Raw genomic sequence first — 26729 nt, 5'->3', positions numbered from 1 at the left:
GTTCAAGGAATAGAGCGTCCTTATGGCCCCTTTGAATCAGTTCTGAAAAAAAAAAAAAAAAGAGTACCACCGATACAGGCCAAAACGCCCTACCGGCGTATCACCCTGTATCAGTATTTTGAACCTTGGTCAAACTCATGTCTCCAAACCCAGGCCCATCCCAAAGGCCAACAGTTGAAGCCCATCCATGAAAAAGCTTGGGTTGGGTCTATTAAGGTTCAAGTTGGACCGGTCCATGTTGAAGCCCTAGCCCATGATGCACCTACCTGGAGACCTGCGAACAAGTGAATTTATAACTCCATGAGTCGGTGCCATATGGTTTTTATAATGGGCATGGAAATTTTTCCTTTGAAAATCTAAAACTTTATTTGGAGATACCTTCCGAGGCATTGGTTGTGAAACATGGACTCTGGAGGTGAGGGATGATATCAAATACTGAATGTCCTCGTTGTAGAGCTGAATTGAAGGTATCATGCATCTTCTTCTTAGATGTCCATATGCATCTCCTTCTTAAGCTCATTGGCACGTAATCTCAGTTTAAGTAGTAATGCTGATACAAGAAAAGAATTTGCAGACTTGGGCAAGGCAGCAAGAGAATCCCCAGCCAAAGGGAAGATCCACATGCATGGTTACATTAACCCTTTGAACAGAGAATAGTCCTGTCGCATTCAGATCTTTTTCTTATGGTAACAGGGCCTGATCTCAATGGGGGACAAAAAATATTATCACTTTTTTCCTTGTTTTTCCGTGCATTGAATCATCCAATCTCAGCAGAACTATAATTATATTAATCACAGAATGTCAATCCAATCCCTCACTGCTCAGTTGAATCTATTACAAAACTCGCATATGGAATAATGAGAACCACAACTGCTCTAGTATCACCAAATTAGATAATTATTTGTTACTCTTTTGCTTTGCAGAAGAGTCTGTGAATCAACACAAGACATAAAATGACTCTACATATATTAGATGGTACATTGCCGCCAAGAAAACTTCTTATGCCATCTTAGAACCACTGTAACTGATATGCTTCAACTGCTTCACCTTCTCAAAGGTAGGAGCACTGTAATTTTTCTCTACTTCCCAAGCAAATTGGGACATGCAATTGAACGACGATTTTGCCCCCTTCTCATCCGTCACTTCTCTAGGGAATGGGATACGGACCTCGTAAGTCTCTCCCTCAGCAGAGCTCAAATGCACATCAAAACCTAATCTGTCAACCCATATCATCTTTGCTTCTTTCACCTGTTACCATAGACAACAAATAAGAACGGCAAGGAACATAGTTCAAAGGACATAAATTATATATCCCGTGTTCATTCAGAGTAGTCATTTCTATCCTTTCTAATAAAACAACAAAAAACTAAATAAGTTTCCTTGTATTAACTTGTATAATAAACTTGACCAATAAAAATAATCTTTGTTTTCTCACAATGGATCAGATCCAAAAGACTATAGTGCTGTGAATGGATCAGACCATGATCCAGATCTACCCAATTACAGTAAATACAGAATTGGATGGTAGGTGTGAAAGACTGTAGATTAAACTTTCATCAAGACCTCTCATTTGATTTTATCAAGAACAGGAAGTATTTTGATTCCATCCATATTACATTGGACAGAATAAACTGGATGAAATCTGGATATGATATATATACACACAATCAGATTTTTGGACTGGCTTGAAAGTAATCCATTATAGAGCCTAATTACAATGGTACACAACTCCAAAGCACTGAAGACAAATAGTGTGAACTAAGGCCCTGTTTGGCGGTACTTTTGAAAGTCTAATTACCATGGTCTCCAATCCTAAGTGTTGCAGCACATATTTCCTACTTCTAGAAAATGTAATTTCCCACTCTATATTGTGGTACTGAGAAATGAAAAGGAAACAATTGGACAAGGTGTCAAACACATTTCCAATACAAGATGGAAATAGATTATATACTATTTGATTCATGATTTTTTACTACACAAATTGATAGTTTACAATGGATGAGTGCATGTTAGAAAGAAAGAAAAACTCTAATCAGGACAATGAACTGGAAAGAAAAGGGATTACCAGAAATTTAATGATAGAATAGATAAGTAAACAAAATTCCCTGGAAAAATAGAGATGTCTCACTTTGTAATAGTAAGTCATCTTAATAACATTTAAATGGTAAGAAAAAGAAAACCTTGAGTTGTTCATTTGCTGCAATGACCAGAAATAATAACTAAGATTCCAAGAAAAAGGAAACACACACTTCAACAACCTTTTCTTTAAGAAAGCAAGTGAATACTCCAAAAAAGTGCAACTTTCAGCACCATTTGCATCTAGTTTCCTAATTTAACCAGTAAAACAAATTTGCAGGACTTGTTATGTTCCTTAAAAACTTTATTTAGAAGGATTTTAAGAGAACAAGCATCAGCATCAGCTTAATCATACAAAGTTTCTCCAATATCTTTTTGAGTGCATTCACTGGGTTAGATAAAAAATGAAAGAATGAATGAATCATTGAGCAGACCATGCTAATATGAATGTGGTCCCTGGTACAGTACAAATTGCTTTCTTTTCCATCAAGTCTAACCAACCTCCAGCCAACATCAAATCCAACTTTTTGTATTTTCTTTCTTCCTTGATTAACAAGTCCAGATTTTCCAAGAAACTTCTGTCTACCCCATAATAGATGAAAAATAACCACATTCTATATCACAGATAGGTCTCATTAATGTTAAAAGAAAAAATAATTATCCAGAAATGCTTGCTTTTGGTTCTTCTGTTTGAGGTTTCTTCTGTGGTGGAACACTATAAATTTGTTGGGGCTAATGGGCAACATTTTTCTAGCCTTTACAGCTATATACATAGCTTCACTGTGCCTTGCTGCTCTCAGGGTTTCAATTAAATTGTTTTTGTATACTGTCATCAGTTCCTTTGGTCTTAGCAAGTCAGGTTACTATTTGCTAGGCCCTGTTCCATTCACCAAGTAGCATATCACTAAGAAGTGATTGGGTGAAACTGAAGGGTAAATATCTAAGGATAAGACAAAAAGAACATGGATTGAGGTGATGAATAGTATATCAGGTTATTATTTGCTAAGTGTTGTTCCATTGTACTTTGTACACCAAGTAATATACCAATAGAAGTGACTGGGTGCAAACTGAAGGGTAAAGATCTAAGGATAGGACAAAAAGAACATAGGTTGACTGGTTGAGGTAATGAATTTAAAGAATTAGGGATTGAGGTAATGATTTGATGGCTTGCAACAGAATCATGGACATGGCCCAAAATAGAGTGGAATGATGAAGCAAGATTCGTTATCCAATCCCATTTACTTAGAATAAGGCATTGTTGAGTAGTATTCAAAGGGTTTTGTTTGGTAGCCTCTATTGAAGAAGTCTTTTGATGCTTCAGTTTGTATTTTAGTGGTTTTATGGTTATAATTTAACACTATTCCACTAATCCCTGAGTTGCTGAGAGGTTGCACCTTGCACCTCTCAGTAGATATGGATTTTTTGTAAAGTTATTTTCTCTTTTAATTATCAAAAAAGAAATCCTTGAGTTGTGCATGCCTTACAAGAGCATTGAACTATCCTGCAAAAAACAAGGTAGGATTCAGGGCACCTTACAACTGTCTTGAACTTTCTGAAATCAATAAAATATAAGGATGAAAATATCTTCAATCACTTTGTACACCGACATAGGAACAGGCTTGTTTCAATGAATCAATTACTCAAACATCAGTATTTGTTCAGAACCACCAAATATAAAAACTTTAACGCTCTAGAGAACCCCAAAAACTTTGGAAACACAGAACCTTCATCAATCTCTACATCCAAAAAGAACTTAGCTGGGAACACCTCAGTGATATATAACTCCGACCCAAAATATAATACAAAGTTCCAAGCAAGCATTGGCAACTTCTGTTTTGGATTTCTTATGTTAAAAAAATCAACCTTTTCTCCTCATGTTATTTTTTTGATCTTTCAAGATATCCCCCTCTAAGGTATTCTTTTGCCTAGCAATCCTATAAATCATCATAAACGCTTCACAATACCACATTAATCTTCCTTCCAGAATATTATCAGAGAAGAGAATGAGGGGAGAGAGAAGAAGGAAGAAAGGAAAGAAGAAGAAGAAATAGATAGATAGATAGAAGGACTAAAGTGCCCTTGCGGCATATACTAAGAAAATTTACATCACTCCCCCTAAATTTGGGGCATAGATATCGATCATCCCCAACTTGTCACAAAGATCATTATAGACCTTTCGAAGGAACATCTGCAAGTTGCTCTTTTGAACTGGCATATGGAGTGCAGACCCTTATCTAATTTCTCCCTGATGAAATGTTTATCCAACTCAATGTGCTTTGTTCTATCATGGAGAACAGGATAAACTGCAATATTGATGACAGTTTTATTGTCACAATAGAGTAGCATAGGACCATCAAGAGAAAAACCCAATTCACCTGGCAGATTCTTAATCCATAGAAGTTTAGCAACTCCATGGGCCATGGCTCTGTACTCTGCTTCTGTGATAGAACTAGCTACCACACTTTGTTTCTTACTTTTCCAAGTAACAAGATTTCCTCCCACAAAAATACAATAATCACTAGTGGATTTTCTATCATCCACAGAACCAGCCCAATCAACATCAATATAAACTTTAACAGTTCAATTTTCATATGTCCATGCTTCTTGAAGAAGAGACCCATCCCTAGAAACTTCTTTAGGTATTCAAGTACTTTCTCTCTTGCCTCTAAGTGTGTTGCCTTGGGTGCAAGCATGAATTGATTTAGGACTTCCACAGCATATGTAATGTCAGGTCGAGTCATAGACAGGTAGAGAAGCCTTCCCACAAGTCTTTGGTATTGTTTATTATTTACAATCTCCCAACCTATGATTTACATGTATAGGAGTGTCAACTGGTTTTGCTCCTAACTTTCTTGTGCCATTCAAGAGAACTAGGATGTACTTCTTTGGGAGATGAAAATCCCTTATTGAGAGCAAGCAACTTCAATCCCAAGGAAGTAATATAATGGTCCTAGATCCTTCACCTCAAACTAGGTAGCTAAAAACTCCTTCAACCTCCATATCTCTGAGACCCAATCACTAGTGAAAACTATGTTGTCTATATAGACAATCAAGGTAGTCGTTTTTCCCCATTCCAGTGTGTCGTCAATTGGCATCGTTTGAAACCCATCTGCTGCACAACTTGGTGAAATCTACTAAACCAAGCCCTTGGTGACTGTTTTAGGCCATACAAAGACTTCTTCAAATTGCAAACTTTTTGTTCACTGCCCTTAGCACAAAAGTCGAATGATTGGATCATGTACACCTCCTCCTCCAAACCACCATTCAAGAAATCATTTTTGACATCTAATTAATGGAGCTCCAAATCCAGATTTTCTACCAAAGAGAGGAGAACCCTAATGGAGTTCATCTTTGCCACTGGAGCAAAAGTTTCTACATAGTCAATTCCATACACCTGTGTAAAAGCTTTTGCTACCAAACGAGCCTTATATCTCTCTATTGTACCATCTGCCTTGTGCTTCACAGAGAACACCCATTTGCACTCCACAAGTTCCTTTCCTTCAAGAAGATCTACTAATTCTAACGGAACCAAATGCTAAGTTGAGTTTGATGTAGGTGAAGAGTTTGATGATCCTAGAAGGTACAGGAGGTTGGTGAGAAACTTGAACTATCTGACTATCACATGGCTAGATATATCATTTGCTGCAAGTATGGTGAGTCAGTTTATGCAACTTCCTTGGGTTCCACATTGGGAAGCAGTTCTAAGAATAGTCAGGTATCTAAGGGTGCTTCAAGTCGTGGTCTGTTATACAAAAGTGGAGGAACTCTTGAGATAGAAGGGGATACAGATGTTGATTGGGCCAGATATGTATTAGACCGAAGGTCAACTACAGTTGTACCTTCCTTGGTGGCAATCTAGTAACTTGGAAGAGCAAGAAACAAACAGTGGTAGCAAGGAGCAGCACAGAAGCTAAGTACAGGGCTATGGCTCATACTACATGTGAACTAGTATGGCTGACAAATCTCTTACAAGAAATGGGGTTCTCAATTGACAGATCCATGAGGTTATACTGTGATAATCAAGTTGTTGTACACATTTCTTCCAATCCAGTCTTCCATGAGAGAACAAAGCATATTGAAGTCAACTGCCACTTTGTAAGAAAAAAAGCGATTGATGGAGTGATAACTATAACTCATGTGAGTTTAGGAAACCAGTAGGCAGATCTGTTTACAAAGGGGCTATCTTGGGGCACAGTGGATTACATATGTGGCAAGCTGGGACTATATGGCATATATTCTCCAGCTTGATGGGGAGTCTTAGAGTCGACAGTACAAGGGTATTTTGGTCTTTTGTCTATCTAATTGAGATTGAATAGTCTATTTTGTCTGAGTTTAAGTTATGTGTTCCATACTTAATGAGGGACAATACTGATCTTTGTAATTTAGTATATACAATATAAATACAAAGTGGGTCCGTTGGGGGAGATTACTTTTCTCTTCTAGACCGAATCCTTCTCCTCTTTCTCTCTTTCTCCTCCTCCTCGTTCTTCTTCTTCTTCTTCTTCTTCTTCTTCTTCTTCTTCTTCTTCTTCTTCTTCTTCTTACATACTTCGGACCTAGAACTGAACTAGGGTTAATCAACCTGTTCACAATAATGATCTAACTCTTTCTAGACTAGAGTAAGGGTTGAAAAATAGGAAGACAAACTCCTATCCCCCTGCTTACATGTGGAGGATTCTACTTGCAACTAATAAATCCTAGCATAGTGTCTCTGTTCTAAATATATTGCCTTTGCGTGCTCCCATATTTCTCTTTCTATCTTTGCCCACATAAAGTTCTACTTAACGAAAGGTAGCACGGATGTTAGAAGCCATGACATGATCATACAATTATCTTGGTCCCACTTATCATATTCAACGGCACCTGACTTAGGTTTCTTTACCTTCCCATTGATATACCTTGCCTTGCCTTTAACAGTAATATACAATCGCATCTCCTTAGACCATGCCAAGTAATTTCAACGATCCAAGGGAGTAATAGTCATGGAAAATTTCAAGGTATCATGACCACTGCTCAGTCCACCCTAATTAGCTGTAGTTCCTGATGTTGCAGAGTCTTTAGAAGCCACAAATAACAACTCCAGAGAGGACAATAATTTGTTTACTTCAGTCCACACACAAAAGAGGTAATAGGAACCACAGCAGGTTTAGACAACCACTCCCTCTTGGATACAGCAAAACACATACCCAAACAATGCTGCTGCTACTGCACTACATGTACAGGTCATACAGATCACTCCAAGGCTACCACAAGACACCCAAACTATCAACAATTAATAACTGCAGCAATTTTCTGACAAAACCAGGTCACTCATGACCGAATTGGGATCTTCTCCTCACAGCCACATCCCACCGTGTATCGGGAACATCTCCCATGAATAATAACATTCAAGTACAGGAGATGTTCCTGCTGTGCGGCTGGTACATGCTGTGAGGTCAGCGTGAGGAGTGCTCTATGAAGGGCTGATCCGGATTCCTCATGACCTACAAAGATTCAAAAGTTTATATGGTTCGGGATCTTTTGATCCACAAAGGAGTTCAAACTCCCCTACACCATTCAGTCGATACAAAAACTGGACTTTTCTTTGTTTTTTTTTTTATCAGCAACAGAAAAATCTTTTATTAATTAGAAGAAAGACTCACAATAATATGAGTAGCCCCGGCTACCTTATGATCTCAAGACAATAGGACACTATATCTTACAGTTACAAATGAGCCCAAAATCAATTCCCTCTATGACCCCTTGCTTAGAAAAATGATTGGCTAAGCTGTTAGCTGATCTAGGGATCAATTGCAACATCAACTACCTGTCTTTTGAAGATCTTTTAAATTTCTTAATCTCATTGCTGAAATATCATGGAGCTTTGTCGCTATCTTTCAGCCAGCTTATGATCACATTTGTTTTATTTACATAGCATAGTTAGAGAGCTATTGAGCCCAAGGCCCATTAGTTTATGTATAAGTTAAGAGTGTTTACTTAGTTTTTACAAGTAGCCGACTTACTAAGGGCATACTTATCTCTGTATTCAGTTTTTATTTATGAGCTAATGAAAGGGGCGGCCAGACCTAATTTTGGCTTTTCCCATTCTCTTCAATTTCTCTCCTCTTTTCTTCTCCGCACAAACCTTCTCTTTTCTTTCTTTCTCTCTTTCTTGCACAGATTTTATATTAAAACAGATATTTTGCACTTTTCTACTTTCTACTTGAATAAAAGAATCAGAAAAAGAATGTGTTTTCTGATGTAATTTAGAAGGAAGAATAAGAGAAGTCAACCTAGGTTCGAAGAGAAGAAGAAGAGAGAAGAGAGAAGAGAAGAAAGAAGAGAAAGGGTGCGATTGGATTATTTTGGCTAACCCACTAAATCTTATTTATATCTGTGACTTTACAAGAAGTAGAGTTACTCTAATACTCCTACTTAAAACAAAAGAAAATAAAAAAGCCCAACCGGCCCAACTACCATAATTGTAACACAAAGAAATAAACAATAAAATAATGTGTGGGGCTAGGACCACACACAAAGTGTGGGGTTGGGACCACACACACACTAATAGTCTATCAACTAACTCTACACTCCCCCTCAAGTTGGGAGTAGATATTCGTCATTCCCAACTTGCGTAAATCAGTCCCCAACTTGATTTTTGTGACTGCTTTAGTAAAGAGATCAGCTAACTGCATATTTGAGGCAATAGGGAAGACACACTTCTTGAGATGCAACTCGCTCTCGGATAAATGTCTGCCCATCTCGATATGTAGTCCTGTCATGCTGTGTTGGATTGTGGGCAGTGTTAGTTGCAGCTTGATTATCACAATACAACATTAGAGGTTTCTCGTAGTCAATTCCCAACTCATCAAGCAAAGATTTCAGCCATAACATTTCTGCAACACCATTGGCCATGGACCTATATTCAGCTTCAGCACTGGAGCGAGCAACAACATTTTGTTTCTTGCTTCTCCAAGAAACAAGGCTTCCCCCTACAAATGCACAATACCCAGAGGTAGATCTTTTGTCATCAATACATCCAGCCCAATCACCATTTGCATATACCTTTATCTTCATGTGACCACTATTCCTAAAGAGTATGCCTCTCCCTGGGCATCTCTTCAAGTAAACAAGTATCATTTCCACCGCAAGAAGGTGAGTAGTCTTAAGAGAATGCATGTATTGACTAACAACACTGACAACGTATGAAATATTTAATCGTGTTAGGCACAAATAAAGAAGTTTCCCAACCAACCTTAGATACATAGCCCTGTCCTCAAGAGGTTCTCCACCTTCTACACTTATTTTATGGTTCAACTCAATGGGTGTGTCAGCAGGTTTTATTCCTAACTTTTCAATTTCTTCCAATAAGTCAAGAACATATTTTCTTTGAGAGATAAAAATGTCATGCTTAGATCAAGATACCTCAATTCCCAGGAAATAGCGCAATTCCCCCCAAGTCCTTGACTTCAAATTCCTTGTGAAGGTGCAGCTTAAGAGAGTCAATCTCACTAATATCACTTCCTGTCACCACAATGTCATCCACATAAGCAGCAAGTAAGGTCAAGGAGGAGTCTGCCTTCTTAAAGAAGAGAGTGTGATCTACACTTAGCAGCTTTGGGATCATTCATGGACACAAAACGCCTCCCTGAAACAAGCTCATAACAACAATACCCCTTTTGTTTTTGTGAATACCTAAGGAAAATACACTTAGCAACTTTGGGATCAAATTTGGAGCGATGAGGTCTAAGGATTTGAACAAAACAAGTACACCCAAAAGTTTTAAGGGAAATAGTGAACAAGTCCTTGTTTGGATATAGGAGATTGAATGGTGTTTTCATGTCTAGAACCCACGAAGGAATTCTGTTAATAAGGTAAGCAACTGTATGGATTTTATCCCCCCATAAGCGTATGGCAACATTAGAGTCGAACATGATGCTTCTAGCTACCTCCAATATATGTCTATTTTTTCTCTCAACAACCCCATTCTGCTGAACTGTACGGGGACAAGTGCTCTGATGAATGACTCCATGATCTAGGAGATATGATGCCAAGGGTTTTGCAAAGTACTCCTTGGCATTATCGGATCTAAGAGTTTTGATCCTAATTTCAAATTGGGTCAAAACCATCTGATGAAAAGCTTGGGTCAAAGAGGGGACCTCATCTCAAGAATGCATAAGGTAAACCCACGAGAAACAAGTATAATCATCAACAAATAACAAAAAGTATCTATACCCCCCCAGCAGGAATATGATATGGCCCCCAAATATCTGTATGCATAATTTCAAAGAAAGTTTGCTTCTTTTATTGCTCAAAGAATAAGTTGATCTATAATGTTTTGCAACTTCACAGCTTTCACACCTCAAACTAAACAATTGGACTAACTCCAACAAATTTGGAAACAAACTCTTCAAAGACCCAAAAGACAAATGACCTAATCGGTTATGCCAAAGCATAATCTGACTCAAAGAGTAAGAAAAAAACAATCTCCCAACTTCACTCTCCTTCCCTTGTGGATGCTCAAGCAGGTAAACTCCATTCGTCTCATGGCCAATCCCAATCACCTTCCTCGTTTCCAGATCTTGAAAACACGACCAAGGAAAAAGGTCACTGAACAGTTTTGATTCTTAGCAATACTACTAACTGAAAGCAAGTTACCACTAACCTTAAGGACATGCAAAACTGAGGATAGGGAGATGGCATCAAACAGTCTGATGTCTCACTTGCCGGAAATAGGAACAAGGGAGCCATCAACAATGGATACTTTGTCTCTGCTAGAGGATAGACAATAGGTGGTAAACAAGGTGGATAAACTGGTCATATGGTTAGAAGCACCTGAATCTATCACCTAGAAGGGTCTAGGTGTTACTTGGGGCTGAAATATGAAATGTTGTAGCTCTTGTACCTAAGTGAGAAAATGACGAAGTAGGATTAACAGATGTAGTAACTAAAGGTTGAGATGATGACCCAGAAATACCAACTTCATTCTCTAATTTTGTCAAGGTAGCCCAGATAGCAACTAAGGCATCTAAGGATGTGGTCCTTGTGCTAGAAGTGGATGCACTATCTCTATTAACTGCCACATTAGCACTTCCCTTCTTGTTTCTAAGTCTCACTAGCATCAAGTGGGGATGCAACTTCCAACAAGTGTCCCTGGTATGTTTTGGCTTCTTACAATGATCACAAAAAATGTCTCTTTTATCTTCCTTCTTCATTTCACTTTTCTTCTCCCCTCCAACCTTAGATTTTGTTATTGCTAAGGTTGATTCCATAGGCTGAAATGGTAACATAATGTTACACTGTGAACCAATGAGTAGGCTTGAGATAACATCACACTCTCCCTATTACGAAATTGTTGTCTTACAATGTCAAAATCTAAGTTTAGACCAGCTAAGAACTCAAACACTCTATTTGTTTCAATCAGCTTTATATATGTTGTTGCATCCCTCTGACTTTTCCACTCAATAGTTTTGAAGTGATCAATTTCATGCCATAGGGATTTCAGAATAGCAAAGTACACTGAGATTGGCTTCTCCCCTTGCTTGAGATTATTCACTTCACACTTCAGCTCATATAGCAACATTAAGAGGTTGGGAGTATGTCTCCTTCATGTTGTCACAAATCTCCTTGGTTGTTTTTGCCCATAAATAGTTTCGGCTAATGTGAGGCTGCATTGTGTTGCATAGCCAAGTCATCACCAAATAGTTCTCTTGAAGCCATTTGGGATGTGATATGTCATCCTTGGCTGGCTTCTTTGTGTCTCCAGTCACATAACCTAATTTACCTCTACCTCCAATGGTCATCATTGCTGATTGGGCCCATTCCAAGTAATTGGTTTCATCAAACCTAACAGTGACAACCTGAAAAGAATTTTCAGTCATGCTACCAGTCCCTAAAAATCCTTCCCCTTGAGTTTTTAACTCACTTCCAGCCTTCTGCATTCTATGTAGAGCACTAACAAGTCAAGACTTCCAAGAAAATAACCCAAAAGAAACTTCTTTTATGCTGAAACCCCAAGGAATTGAAAGAAAAAACAACCCAGAATTTATTCACAGCTAGGAACAGTCACCAAAAACTCAGTGTCAGCCAATAGTCACCTTCCAAGAAAGCATCCACAGTCAACAATCAACTCCCCAGTTCATCATCAGTCTAAAAAACCAGTCTTTGAGTCCCAAATGACTGATCGTATGGTTTTTAAAAAGGAGAAAACAGCAGGGGATACAAAGGTTTATCAGCCACTACTTATAGAGAGGCTTAAACTACTTCTAACCAAGATCGGCCTTACTAAAGATTGTACCTTTCTCAGAAGAACACTGGTCGTCACCTCAATTGAAACCCTAATCTTGGTCTTACCTGATTTCTCTGATTCTTCCTGGTCACCAGGCAATCTCCAAGAATCTTTCAATTCCTTAGGCAGTCTCCAATACTCCAGCAACCTCCAAGAACCAGGCACTACTGCAGAAAATCCAGTTCTAAAGAGTTCCCATGTAGCCGACCAGATCAAGCTCACATGAGAACCCTAATCTTTCTTCGCCTTGCTCGGATACCAACTTGAATAAAAGAAGCAGAAAAAGAATGTGTTTTCTGATGTAATTTAGAAAGAAGAAGATAAGTCAACCTAGGTTTGAAGAGAAGAAGAAGAGAGAAGAAAGAAGAGAAAGGGTGTGGTTGGATTATTCTGGCCACCCCACTAAATCTTATTTATATCTGTGACTTTACAAGAAGTAGAGTTACTTTAATACCCCTACTTAAAACAAAAGAAAATAAAAAAGGCCCAGCCGGCCCAACTACCATAACTGTAACATAAAGAAATAAACAGGTGTGGGGCTGGGACCACACACACACTAATAGTCTATCAACTAACTCTACACTTGTTACTCCTCCCATTCCAGCAGCACCCGGATTGCCAAGACAGCTCCCATCAAAATTCAACTTGAAAAAAATCACCCATTTTACCATTTGTTTCCTTTTTGCTGAAGATGCTGCAGCAATTGTACCCCACTGTCTGATAGTGTCATCAAAAGTGAAGTCAAGAAACAGGATTGTTGTCTTCACAAAATGTGTCACCTTTACCATAATCATTTCAATCAGAGTCTCTTTACTTCTTTTTTTTTCCTCGAAGATTCTCTTGTTTCTTTCTTCCCACAATGTTCAGACCACTGCAGCTCTTGTGCACTTCCAAAGTAATCTTCCCCTCTTCAAAACTGGACTGTTCTTTGTTTTACAACCAAGAATTAGGGTTACAAGTGGTACAGAACTTGTCCCTGTTCAATCCAAGTAGGATTCCATAGGTCACCAATCTAAAAGTTGTAATATTTAATAAAAAAGGAAGGCATAGACCTCTTAAATTACTTCAAACTAACCATCCATAGATTCCAGTATTGATTCCTGATGCCTAAGCCAAGATAGAAGAAGAGAGAAGCAAGTGTGGAGTTCTCAGACCTGTGCAAAGGTTGTTCCTTCCATTCTCAGTCCAGGAAAAAGAGAAAAAAAAAAGACCACGATCAGAGGAACAATCCTAGAGCTCACCGTCCTGCTCTGATACCATACTATCGAAGAAGAGAATTACGGGAGAGAGAGAGAAAGGGAAAGAGGACAGAGGACAGAAGAGAAGAAGAAGAAAAATGTAAGAGAGGCAAAAAGTCAGGTATGCAAATCCTTTGAGGTCCTTACAAGAAAGAAGATAGGAGGAAATATTGAGGAAAATAAGGATTTACAAGAAGGGATCTAGAGAAATGAGAAGGGAATGGGGATCGGGAAGAAACCGATGGATGAAGTGACAGGAGAGCTAGGCCTGAAAATTAAATAGGTAGAAAACATGAAAGTCTATGGCAAAAAGAATGGAAAAAAGAAGGATTGTCAAAGGAAAAGAAAGCTGTCAGAGTTTGAGAGATTAAAATCAGATGTGGCTGCAGATTTAGAGTTTAGTGCTGGGGGGAAAGAAGGAAAGGCACTAAGTAAGGGTTGATAGAGTAAGGGTGGTTTTAGAAGTGTTGCTATGAAGGTAATAAGCTGGAATGTTAGAGGATTGGGTATGGCTAGGAAAAGAAGGGTAATAAAAGACTTGATCAGAAAAGAAAACCCAGACATAGTGCTGCTCCAGGAAACAAAAGTGGTAGATTGGGATAGAAGGTAGGTGAGAAGTGTGTGGAGCTCTAGAGAATTAGGCTGGTCTTTTTCTCCTTCATGGGGGGCATCAGGGGGTAATAGTGACAATTTGGAGACAAGAGGTAGTGGAGCCACTGGAAGAGTTAGTAGGTCGGTTCTCAGTCTCATTGAAATTTAAGAGTGTGGGAGAAGAGTTTACTTGGGTATTGACAAATGTCTATGGTCCTGGGGAAAGAAGTGAAATGTGGGAAGAACTCTCTGATATTAGGGGTTTGTGGGCGGGTCTTTGGTGCTTAGGTGGTGATTTTAATGTGGTTAGATTTACAAATGAAACCAACAATCCCTCCCAAGTGACCACAAGTAGCATGAGGAAGTTTAATGAGTTTATTAATGGGTGTGAGCTGTCAGAATTGCCCCTCCAGCAGACTGTACACTTGGTCCAATTTACAATCCCCCCAAGGTGTTCTAAGTTGGATAGGTTCCTTTTTAACTCAAAGTGGAGAGACCATTGGACAGGGTTGTTAGCTAGAGCCTTGCCAAGAGTCACCTCAGACCACTGGCCGATCAGCATTGGAACAAAGGACTTTGTGAGTGGACCCAAGCCTTTCAAATTTGAAAATATGTGGCTAACACATCCAGATTTCATTCATAAGGTTGAAGAATGGTGGAATGAAGAAGTGGTGGGAGTCCATTGGAAGGGAGTCAAATTCCATAGGAAAATCTAGAGGTTAAAAGAAAACATCAAACAGTGGAATAGGGAGTATTTAGGGAGAGTAGAGGAAAGGAAATTAAGCATTATATCCCAAATTGAAAATCTGGATGAGAAGGGCGGGCAGGGTTTGCTATCGGAAGAAAAGAGGAACTCAAGGTGGTCCCTGAAAAAGAGTTGGAAGAGGTAGTCCTTAGAGATGTGTTGGAGACAGAAATCAAGACACAAATGGATTAGAGAGGGGGATGGCAAAACAAAGTGTTATAATTCAGGTCTGCCTTAGAGTTCGGCCTGACTGAGTTCAGTTATGTAGAAGAAGAAAAAGTGATAAAGAAAGAGAGAAAGAGAGAAAGAGAGAAGAGAGAATTCTGGTTCGAACTGAAAGAGTCAACATAACTTCTCCCAATCGGCCAATAAGTATTTATATTATTATTAAAACATAAATGAAAAGACATATGTGCCCTTGCTTAAGTTAAGAGCACATGTTTTAACACAACATTGCAGATCAGCAACATCAATCAAGGTATAAAGACAGAAATACCCCTATGCTAACACTCCCCCTCAAGCTAGTGAGTATATATCATATACTTACATATGTAGTCCACTCTTCCCCGACTCAAGCCTTTTGTAAATAAGTCAGCCCACTGATTTCCTATATTAACATGTGTAGTGTCTAGCTCTCCATTCAGCACCTTCTCCCTCACAAAGTGACAGTCAACCTCAATGTGCTTGGTTCTTTCATGAAACACTGGATTAGAAGAGATATGAATTGCAGCCTGATTATCACAATAGAGCTTCATTGGAGTGTTAATGTTGTACCCTACTTCCTGTAGAAGGTTCCTTAGCCACACTATTTCACAAGCGGTATGCGCTATAGCCCTATATTCTGCTTCTGCACTGCTTCTTGCCACAACCGTCTGCTTCTTACTTTTCCATATCACCAGGTTACCTCCCAGAAACGTGCAATAGCCTGTAGTAGACCGCCTATCAGACATAGAACCGGCCCAATCAGCATCAGAATACCCTTCTATTTCAAGTTTTCCCCCACTCGTATATCAGACCGCGACTCGGGGCCCCTTTTAGATACTTCACAATTCTTAGAACCGTATTCCAATGAGGAATCAGAGGTTTTTGCATGAACTGGCTTACCACACTAACTGCAAATGAGATGCCTGGTCTGGTAATGGTTAGGTAGTTCAGTTTGCCCACAAGTCGTCGATATCTGCCAGGGTCTTCAAACTCTTCACCCATATCACTGCTTAGCTTGGTATTTGTGTCCATGGGTGTTTCAGCTGGTTTGGCACCCAACAAGCCTGTTTCTTCCAGCAAATCAAGCACATACTTCCTCTGGCACAGGTTAATCCCATACTTGGATCTCGCTACCTCTATCCCCAAGAAGTATTTCAGTTTACCCAGATCCTTTGTCTGAAAGTGATCCTGCAGATAAGTCTTCATCCTATCAATACCAATGTTATCATTCCCAGTAATAACAATATCATCTACATACACCACCAACAGTATTTTTCCTCACGGAGAGTCATGACTAAATACAAAATGGTCAACTTTGCACTGTTTCATGCCAAACTTCTTTACCACCTCACTGAACCTACCAAACCATGCTCGAGGAGACTGTTTAAGCCCATATATAGCCTTCCTTAGTCTGCACACCTTACCATCCTCCCCCTGAGCAACAAACCCTGGAAGTTGCTCCATGTAGACCTCCTTGAGTAAGTCACCATGCAAAAAGGCATTCTTGATATCAAGCTGATATAGTGGCCACTCATACATGGATGCAAGAGAGATTACAACACGAACTGACCCTATCTTAGCAACCGGTGAGAAGGTCTCTATGTAGTCAATGCCATAGGTTTGGGAATACCCTTTTGCAACTAATCGCACTTTCAGGCGTTCAACACTACCATCAGGCAGATACTTAACCGTATAAACCCACTTACAACCAATTGCTTGCTTCCTAGGATGAAGAGCAACGAGGTCCCAAGTATGATTATGATGAAGGGCTGAGAGTTCTTCTTCCATGGCACGGCACCACCCTGGAGAGGCAAGGGCTTCCTGGACATCTTTAGGAACAATAACTGATGATAACAAGGTAACAAACTGGCGATGGGAAGCGGAAAGGTGAGTAATAGAAACATAATTAGAAATGGGATGAAGGGTGCAAGTACGTTTACCTTTCCACAAAGCAATGGGTAGATCAATCTCAGATGCTAAGTGGGGGTTTGGTGCCGGATCCGTCGACAGAGATGTAGCCGGAGTAGTAATAGCTGGTGCACGTGGGCAATGTGTATACACATGACGGATATGTGGGCGTTCAACAGGTGGTGGCACCGGAGGCAAGGATTTGGTCACAACTGGAACAAAGGGAGGAGGATCGACAACGGGAAGTGGAAGAGGAGGAGGTGATGAGGAGGAAGAAGCATCACCAGACCCCAAAAAGAACGGAGTAGACTCAAAGAAACTGACATCAGCACACACAAAGGACCGTTGAGAACCAGGATGGTAACACCTATACCCTTTCTGGGTCCGAGAATAGCCAAGGAAGATGCACTTGAGAGAACAGGCATCAAACTTGTCGTTCCTAGGACCTAGATTATGGACAAAACAGACACACCCAAAAACTCTCGGCGTAAGAGGGAACGGAGACAAAGAGGGAAACAAGACCTGAAACGGAGACTGACCATCAAGGATGAAGGTGGGCACCCGATTAATCAGAAAACAAGAGGTAAGCACTGCATCACTCCAAAAAGGTTTGGGAACATGCATGTGATGCATTAGGGATCTTGCTGTTTCAAGGAGATGGCAATTCTTTCTCTCAGCCACCCCGTTTTGTTGTGGGGTGTAGGTACACGAGGTCTAATGAGGATAAATATTCGCGGCCATTATCAGAACGAAAAACTTTGATGTGGGTACCAAATTGGTTACGAATTTCAGCATAAAATTTTTGAAAAATGGTAAACAATTCACTTCTTTCTTTCATTAAATAGAGCCACGTCATCCTTGAAAAATCATCCACAAAAATGACAAAATACCTGTATCCATTATATGACATTACTTTATAAGGACCCCAAACATCTGAATGAACTAAAGAAAAATGACTCGACACACGGTTATCAACCCTAGAACTAAAGGGAACACGATGGTGTTTCCCAAACTGACACGACTCACAATCCAAAACAGAAAGTTGACTCAAGGACAGAACCAAGGACTTCAAGACTTTGAGCGACGGATGACCAAATCGGCAGTGCCACTGGAGAGGAGAAAGAGATGACTGGAGAGCTGTTGAAGTTCTACCACCACCACCGTCAAGATAATACAGTCCACCTGCTTCATGCCCTCCACCAATCTTCATCCCCGTCTTGAGATCCTGAAAGACACACATAGAAGGATAAAAGGTAATGGAGCAGTTAAGTGATTTGGTCAGCTTACTAACAGACATAAGGTTAAAAGGCAATTTAGGAACACACAGAACTGATGAGAGGGATACAGGATCTAGGTCAACATTACCAACACCACAAATTGAGGATGTGGAACCATTAGCAAGGGTGACAGATTGTGATGTTGAGCAATGAGATATGGAGGAAAACACACTTAGAGTTCCAGTCATGTGATCGGAGGCTCCAGAGTCAATGATCTACGGATTGGGTGTAGATGCCAGACAAGCCATACCTGAGTGAGCAAAAGTCGTCGTGTTCTGCTGTGATTGGATAAACCTCTCATATTCATCACGGGGAACACTCACCATCTCCTTCATGGGACCATCTGTGGATATAGGAGGCAACCGGTCAGATGAATGATTCTCCTGTCTAAAGCTGGAACTTGAGTCACCGGTCGCGGCATGATTGACCCAGGTTGAGGGAGGACCATGTAAATCATAACAATAGTTGATGGTATATCCATCCATACCACAATGAGTGCACTTCCTCGGGCCTGAGCTACGTCCTCTACCACGGGCTCCCCCTGAATCGCTGCTCCCAGTACGACCACTACCATGATTATAAGTAGACCCACCATTGCCACTTCGGCCATATGCAGAACCACTACCAACACCATGGCCAGACTGAGCTCCCCAAGCTCCACCTCTACCACCACAGCCTCTCGATGCAGCAAAGGCAGATCTATCTGAGATATTAGAGTTCTCAGTAGATACGATAGAAATCCTCCGAAATCGAGCAAATACCTCTTCTAGGGACGGAAGAGCTGATCCCTCTAATATCTGAGCCCGTACTGGTTCATATTCAGACTTTAGTCCTGCCAAAAATCTAGTCACATCAAGCTGCTCTCTCTGTTGTTGCTGAATCTTGACATTAGAAGTGAGAGGATGATAGACATTCAACTCATTACGTATGCTCCTCATGTTGGCATAGTACTCCTCAAGACTCTGATTGCCCTATTGCAGATTAAAGTACTCTTGATAAAGCTGATAAACTCATGTTGTATTGTCCTGCCCTAAATACAATTTCTTCGCATGGTCCCACACATCTTTGGCAGTATCAAGGAACATGAAATTCACACTAATCCTGGGTTCCATACTGTTCCACAACCATGTGATGATCTGAGCGTCCTCTTGCTCCCAGTCTTCATACTCGTGAGAGTCAGAAGAGGGTTTCTCCTCTCTGATGTGTTTTACCTTCTTCTTTGCCTTCAGAAAGACTTCAACGGATTTAGCCCAAGGCACATAATTCTCTCCATTTAACTTAATGGAGGTCATCTGAACATTCAGGTAGTCTGTAGGCACCATCACACTAGGTTTATAATCATTACTGTCTCCCATTATGTTATCGCCAATTCTGCACACTTGCTGAATTCTATTATCGCTGAGATCTGCACACTACACACCACTAGGTCACACCCGTCACACTGATTGCAGCACTAATTGTTGCTGGAATGTGTGCTCTTTACACCACAAACCCTAAATCACACCTGTCACACTGATTTCAACACTTGTTGCTGAAAAATGTGCTCACACCACAAACCCTACTCCTACAACTACCTGAAATCTCACCACTATATGATCATATCTCTTCCTTCAAAATGCACAAAGAAACTAGCATAAACCCTAGCACTTACTAGCCGAAACCCTAGCAAATGGTCTGAAACACACCTCCTATTTAATCCATAACAGATATCATGCGCTGAAATCTCTTACCTAATCGCTGAAGTAACACCCATGCAAGCAGGAAAGCAGTCCACACACAACAGCCGCTTCACACACAACAGCTACACACAGTTCGGCCCTCTATTCTTCCTCTACTAGGAAAGGGCGATGTCAGAAATCACAGCAACTGACCACATACGACCTGACTGGAGGCATAGAGACCCCCAAGGGATGAGGGTGATCACTCCTTTTCAGCCCTTTCCCTTATCTCCAATCGAACACAGAAAAAAAGAGGAAAACCCTAGATAGGGTGCGCAGAGAATGAACCCTAGGCAAACAGAAATCTAGGCAGATTTAACCTAGCTCCGATACCATGTTAAAATTCAGGTCTGCCTTAGAGTTCGGCCTGACTGAGTTCAGTTATGTAGAAGAAGAAAAAGTGATAAAGAAAGAGAGAAAGAGAGAAAGAGAGAAGAGAGAATTCTGGTTCGAACTAAAAGAGTCAACATAACTTCTCCCAGTCGGCCAGTAAGTATTTATATTATTATTAAAACATAACTAAAATGTGCCCTTACTTAAGTTAAGAGCACATGTTTCAACACAACATTACAGATCAGCAACATCAATCAAGGTATAAAGACAGAAATACCCCTACACTAACACTAAGTTTTTCCATGCACTTGCTAATAGAAGAAGAAGGAAGAACATTGTGGGGAAACTAGAGGTCAACGGTGAAATAGTGGAAAATCAAGATGAGATTGTCAATGCTTTCATGAGTCACTTTAGGGTAGTTTACAAGCAACAGGGGGATGTCGGGTTTAGAGTGAAAGGGTTAGAGTGGCCAAGATTGAACCCTGACCTGGCTAGCTGGCTGGAAAGGAACTTTGATTTGGAAGAGATAAGGGAGGTTGTGTTCTCTATGGCCAATATTGAACCCTTGTGTAAGCTTTGCCACTCTATGACCTAAGAATTCCCTTCTTCTCACCTAGAGCCTCTTTCCCAGATCTCATATCTGAAATCTGAAAATTCTTCCACTATGACCTTTCTCTCAATCTCCTTGGATCCTCTCCCACAAGACCATCTACCGTCTTTCCGGTAGACCATTCACCACTGTAGTGCCTTTCCCTCTAGACTCACACAATGCAATAACTAAATTAGGAAAATTCATATTATGGTAGTAGTACAAGGCATCAAGAATCAAAATGTAGGGTTGTTCAGTTGATGAATAAGATTGAAGGTAAATAAATAAATTGTATTGAAAGGATAGAAAAAAGTATGAAAGAGAAAATTAGAAGATAAAATGACAAAAGCCAACATGACATATGGAATCAACAACAAATAGCAAATGGCAAAAACATTTATTCCAATGTTTGTAACCTTACTATTACAGACAAATTATGACTTTATACAGCCTTAATTTCTATTTTTGGGACTCTTAAAGAATTTTTTTTTTTTTTTTGATCAGTAACTCTGAAAATTTTCATTAATTAAAATGCTTTAATGTACAACAAGAAGTTACAAAGAAATCAGCATAGAAGCTGACCCAGGACAGAATTTCAAATGTGCCCAAAACATATCTGTTCTTTGAACCCCTTGCTTTGCTAAGCTATCAGCCAAGCTGTTGGCCGATTTCCTAACCCAACCCACCTGAATAGACATATTTCTTGACATCCATTTGAACCTTCTGAAATCATTCTTCAGCTTCCAGGTCACTCCTTCCCCTTTTTGCAACCATTTTATCACAGTTTTTGACTCTTAAAGAATTTCAAAACAAACCCATAGATAGAAAGAGTTAAAATTAATAAAAGATCTCAGAAACCATCTAAAGTGGACAATTTTTTTACTCAAACAAAATAGACTTAACCCCCTACAACTTCAATATGAATTTTTTAAATTAATACCATTTATGATACTTAAGGGATCATAACTTAATGATGGATAATGCACTGAACAGAACAGAAACAGATTGATGTAGCTGATCCCATATAGATGGAACAAAGCTTGGATGATGATGATGATAAAGATTCCTATCAAAATGAATCCTAAACTGAAGAAAACTCTAGTTAGAAAAATTAAATAACTAAAGAATAGTAATTATTGGAACTGTAACTGTTCATATTTAGGCCACAGCTCTCTCAGAGTCAGATCACATTGGAATCATGTGACTTTAGCACTGCCATGGATAAATAAGTAATAAGGTTTCTCATGTTATCATCATCAATGTGTCTAAACATGGTTGGATGTGTTACATGTATACCCTGATTCAAATGACATGCTTGGTAATTTCTTCAGTTCTCCTTCTGGTTGGAGTCCAAGCAACTAGCTTCTTCAAATGTGAGTGATCTAGCAATAAACATTAGGCTCCCATTCAATCCCTGATTCTAGAAACCTTTTAATAATTGTAAATTATGCAAGAAAGGACCTCTTACAAAATTTACAAAGTGACTTCTAACTTCTAGGCATCCATTCAGATAGATGGTAAGCTTGGTAAATTTACAGGGGAATAGGCCACTGATTAATGCCCCTATATGGTAAAAAAAAGGAACAAATAAAGAGCTAGTGGTCATTCCTAACTATGCAGTTTATCAATATTGCTTGTGATTTTGCAATTATTTATCAATGTTGATGGATTTGCAAGGGATCATTGCTTGGTATAATGGTAAAACCTCAGGCTGACTGGCATGAGAATGTGGGTCCAAGTCTGAGAGCAGCCACTTTGTGAGGGAAAAAAGCCAAAGGTTTGTTATGTAACCATTCCACCCCTTCCCAGATTTTAGATAACTGGGACCAACATTCGGTAATGGTTTCTGATTTCCAACAGAATGCAACAGATTTAATGCTAAATGTTGTTTTCTTTTATCAAACTTCAACTTAGTACATCTTCGAGGTGCTTACTCCTAGCAAGCCAAATATGTACCACGTTCTTTCTCACAACCATTCTTAAAGGAACCTTCATGCATTAAGCAAATCTAGCAACAGTTCCAATGTAACTAGATAAAGTAATACAGGATGCATACCTGGAATTCCAATTCCACATAAATATTGCAAAAGCGATGAATATCATCCATGTGTTCACTGTTTATCTCATCTACAATCTTTTCTGCGACATCCCTGAGTGGATCAGGATCTGCATTTCTATATTCTGATGCAGTAACCCATGCACCACCCTGAAATGCACATTGAACATAACAATTTTCTTTTCACAACAGAGTCAACTATGTTCCAAAGATGAGGCTAGTACTGAACAGAAGAAAGGCTTCAGAGTGTATAATTATCTTTATTAAACATAGAACAAAGAGTAATAAAAAACAATAGGTCATTTATTCAACATAAAGTCTCAATATCGCAACTTACTAGTAACTTCACAGAAACAGCCACCTTACCTCCATAAAATCTTCCATCTGAAGCACCCTTTCCACAGAAACCATGTAGACAAGATCCTCGTCAACTTTCTCCCCAAACCTCTTTTCCCATAATGATTGAAGCTTCTGAAAGCAAAATAGGCAACTTTTGAACATCCCGAGGTAAAAGATAATATTAAATGTAATGTTTTTTATTACTTGTCTTCAAATGTGTAGAGATACCAACAACTTATCTTCAATGAACATTTTTTATAAAAGAATTACAACAAGAGATTGTGAAAACAAGAAAAAGAGAATAGATACTACTACAATCTTTCACCACTACCCTTTTTAAATTTGAACCCAGAACATTTGCTGTCTATTAACCCCTTGCTTAGCCAAACAGTTTGCAGATCTTCATACACATCCGCTTTGTGTTTGAATGTATTTTGAGAACCATTTGAACCATCTTAATTCATTTCTAGAATTCCACACCGCATTCTTTTCCTCTATTAACCAGCCAACTACCACCTTTGAATCACCTTCAATCATCAACATCTCCACCCCCATTTCTTTAGCTTTCTGCACTCCAAATACTACTGCCAGAGCTTCTGCCCTCACTGAATCACCTTCTCCTATTGGACCTGAATGCGTAGCACACATGGTTCCATTCTCATCCCTTATCACTCTCTATCTTCAAATGGACATGTTGTGGCCACTAAACATTGAAAGATGGAGAAAACATGCTCAAATGGACATAAAAATAGGGTATGAAGTATGATGACCTATGAGACATATTGTTTTCTTTTTTTTTTTATTTTGAAAGATGCAATTTTATTGATAAAGAAAATAAAGGAGGGAGATCATTTATCAAAAATAATAATAATAATAATAATAATAATAAAGGAGGGAGAGGTTCCCTCCCCACCAAGAAGATAAATTATGGAAGGGTTACTGTCCCATTTTTACTTATTAGTTAATCAAAGATAAATTTTGATGTGGGCATGAAGGAAGAAATCAGGGGAGTGAACAGTGGAGAATGGTTGGATCTAAAGGCCGAAGGGTTGTTGGGTGGCTGGTCATACTATGGGATCCAGGGGTGTTTAGGAAGGAAAGAATCGTTTGGAGCTTCATTCCATTTGCAGAAACTTGGATCATTTGGAATAAGAGGAAAAATTGAAAATAAGTCCAAGTCATTGATTTGTTAGTGGCTTCGGGTGATAAACTAGTGTCTGATTGGGTCTTAGTCCCTCCAGATATTGCTCAGGTCATTTAAGCAGCCTTTGGGGACAGTTTGTGGGGTGTTCTGGAGATTCAAAGATGTAATGTTGACCAGTTCTGTGTAGAGTAGTTTTTTGAGGTGTCACCTTGACACCTGCTTAGATTACACTTCCTTTTATTTTAATGAAATCCTTTTTATTTATTCTTCAAAAAATAAGACAGTGATATCAATTCAATGACAAAATTGCTTAAAGTGACAACTGTTTTCTGAGTTGTAGAATTTAATCACAATCTGCAGACTACGCTTGAAATGGTAACAAAATAATACCAAAACCTATAGTGTTTGGAAAACCTGCATAGAGGAAGAAAAGAATTTACCTTCAAAATCATTCTATCTTCTGGTTTGTCGAGGCTGCCTTGTAGTGTACACTGTGGTGACCGTGTTCGGCACTGTTCCAACTGTTTAAAGCGTACAAATTTGCAAAGCAACATACCGTAAACGTATCGTATGAGGCCTATTTTGAAATACTTTGGCTTGTGAAAGAGAGTATTTAAGCATCAAACTCAAGCATATTGTGTGGATTTAAATCCAAAAGTTCCAAAGCAAGCCCCAAATGATGAAACAATAAAGTTGAACCATTTTCAGAGAAATTAAATCAGAAAATTTACTCTAGGAAACTGAAAATTGAAACGCTCTGAAGTGGATTACCTGTACATGAAGACTAGACCTCCTGTCTAAGGAGAACTGTCTGTTTGCAGCATTCAAACACAAGATAGGAGTACCTTCCGGGTCTACAACGAAGCAAACACCAATGCCAAGAGGAAAACCTTCTTGGGTTAGAGTAGAAAGGGTACCTACAGAGGTAAGCTCCATTATTGTCCGAGAAACTTCAGCTGGAGATGGCTTTTTCTGCAAATCCTTCTGGATGGGCTCTGAAACTACAGAAAGCGAGCATTTCAGAGGCTGATACGAGGATTTGAGAAATGGATTTTTCTCTGTAAGACTCAAAGTGGACCTCATAATGGGTTCAATTGAAGAGAAAGTAGAAAAGAAAGAGATATTTCTGCAGAAGGGAGAAGTAGGGAAGATGGAGGGAAGTGAATTTAGTGCAAAAGTTTGCGTGTGAAGCACCATCTGGCGACACTGAAACGAAATGGGTTTCACTAGACTTTTTCAATTGCTTACATATATCGGAAAGAACTGAATGTAATTAGATCAGACTAAGGAAGGAGAGCAGAGAAGAACCAGAGCTTCGCCTTCTGACAGAAAAGAAATTTAGAATCAGACGAAGATGATAATCATAAATAAGCCCTACTCTATGTCTTTCTATGTACCATATTAAGTTGTTTCGAGAGTTCAATGCTGCTGATCTGGAATCACTGTAAGTTGACATTTTGCAGTATCTAGGGGCTGGATAATGGGCTTTGGGGTGCAATTGAACGCCCAGGCCCAATAATAGTGACACTTAACTAGTTAACGGTTAACCCTCAAAGCTCAAACGTAACCCCTTCCGCCGTTTGATACTTATGGCTATGTGAGTGTTGTTTGCGTATTTACCTGTCCAAAAACATTTCTAAAGCCCTAAACTGTCCTTAATCATTTTGTGAACTCATTGTAAAGAAAATCTATACTCAAATATCTATATCTATGCATCCCGCTAGTTACCACCGACCTTATTATTGTGATGCTGTCACTAAAATGAAAAAGGATTATGGTGTCAAAAAAAAGAACCATGATCTTTATGGAGTTTCAGTCATACGATCAATAATCAAATAATTATATATATATAATTTATAAAAGTGTTGAAAATTTTCTTTATTGAAATGTCCATTCTCTTGAATTTAGTTCATCTTCATTGAAAAGACATAAAATGTAATTAAAATAATACCATTAAGCACATTCAATTACCTCTCATTAAGTCTCACATTTAAGTCATTAAATAAATCACATTCTCTCTCACTGAATCCAACATTTATACTTTTATATATCATCATTATAATAATAAATTCATACACAATAATTATTAATAAAAGGAAATTTTATATTTTAAAAATAAACATAAAAATGAAATCATATTTTTCATCTAGGTGGTGGGTAAGTAGTTCAAACATTTGGGTCAAATGGATAATTTCATGATGTCATTAATAATACAAATTTAGAAATATAAAAAATACTTTTGTT

The 26729-nt window shown here is 39.0% G+C and overlaps 1 protein-coding gene across 1 annotated transcript; it reads right to left on the bottom strand.

Moving 5' to 3' along the window:
- Nucleotides 1–767: 767 nt before the first annotated feature.
- On the bottom strand, nt 768–25866 carry PGR7 (proton gradient regulation 7). The gene is made up of 5 exons (XM_088972485.1): nt 25257–25866; nt 24926–25006; nt 23369–23473; nt 23003–23152; nt 768–1248 (listed from the first exon to the last, which is right to left on the bottom strand). The coding sequence occupies exons 1-5, from the start codon at nt 25680–25682 to the stop codon at nt 1000–1002; spliced, it is 1011 nt and encodes a 336-aa protein (XP_088828611.1). The 5' UTR covers nt 25683–25866; the 3' UTR covers nt 768–999.
- Nucleotides 25867–26729: the final 863 nt, after the last annotated feature.

Source organism: Nelumbo lutea, chromosome 2 (genome assembly GCF_056320005.1).
Source record: "Nelumbo lutea isolate HS-2025 chromosome 2, American lotus-T2T, whole genome shotgun sequence".
Lineage (NCBI taxonomy): Eukaryota > Viridiplantae > Streptophyta > Magnoliopsida > Proteales > Nelumbonaceae > Nelumbo > Nelumbo lutea.
This window is presented reverse-complemented; position numbering and strand designations above follow the sequence as displayed.

What these genes read in the sequence shown, in the direction of transcription:
- PGR7 (XM_088972485.1), bottom strand. Translation starts at nt 25,682, where the DNA reads ATGGTGCTTCACACGCAAACTTTTGCACTAAATTCACTTCCCTCCATC. An exon ending in AGATGGAAGATTTTATGGAG is followed by an intron (nt 23,153 to 23,368) that starts GTAAGGTGGCTG and finishes TGTGCATTTCAG; the next exon opens with GGTGGTGCATGGGTTACTGC. An exon ending in ATGTGGAATTGGAATTCCAG is followed by an intron (nt 1,249 to 23,002) that starts GTATGCATCCTG and finishes CTATGGTAACAG; the next exon opens with GTGAAAGAAGCAAAGATGAT.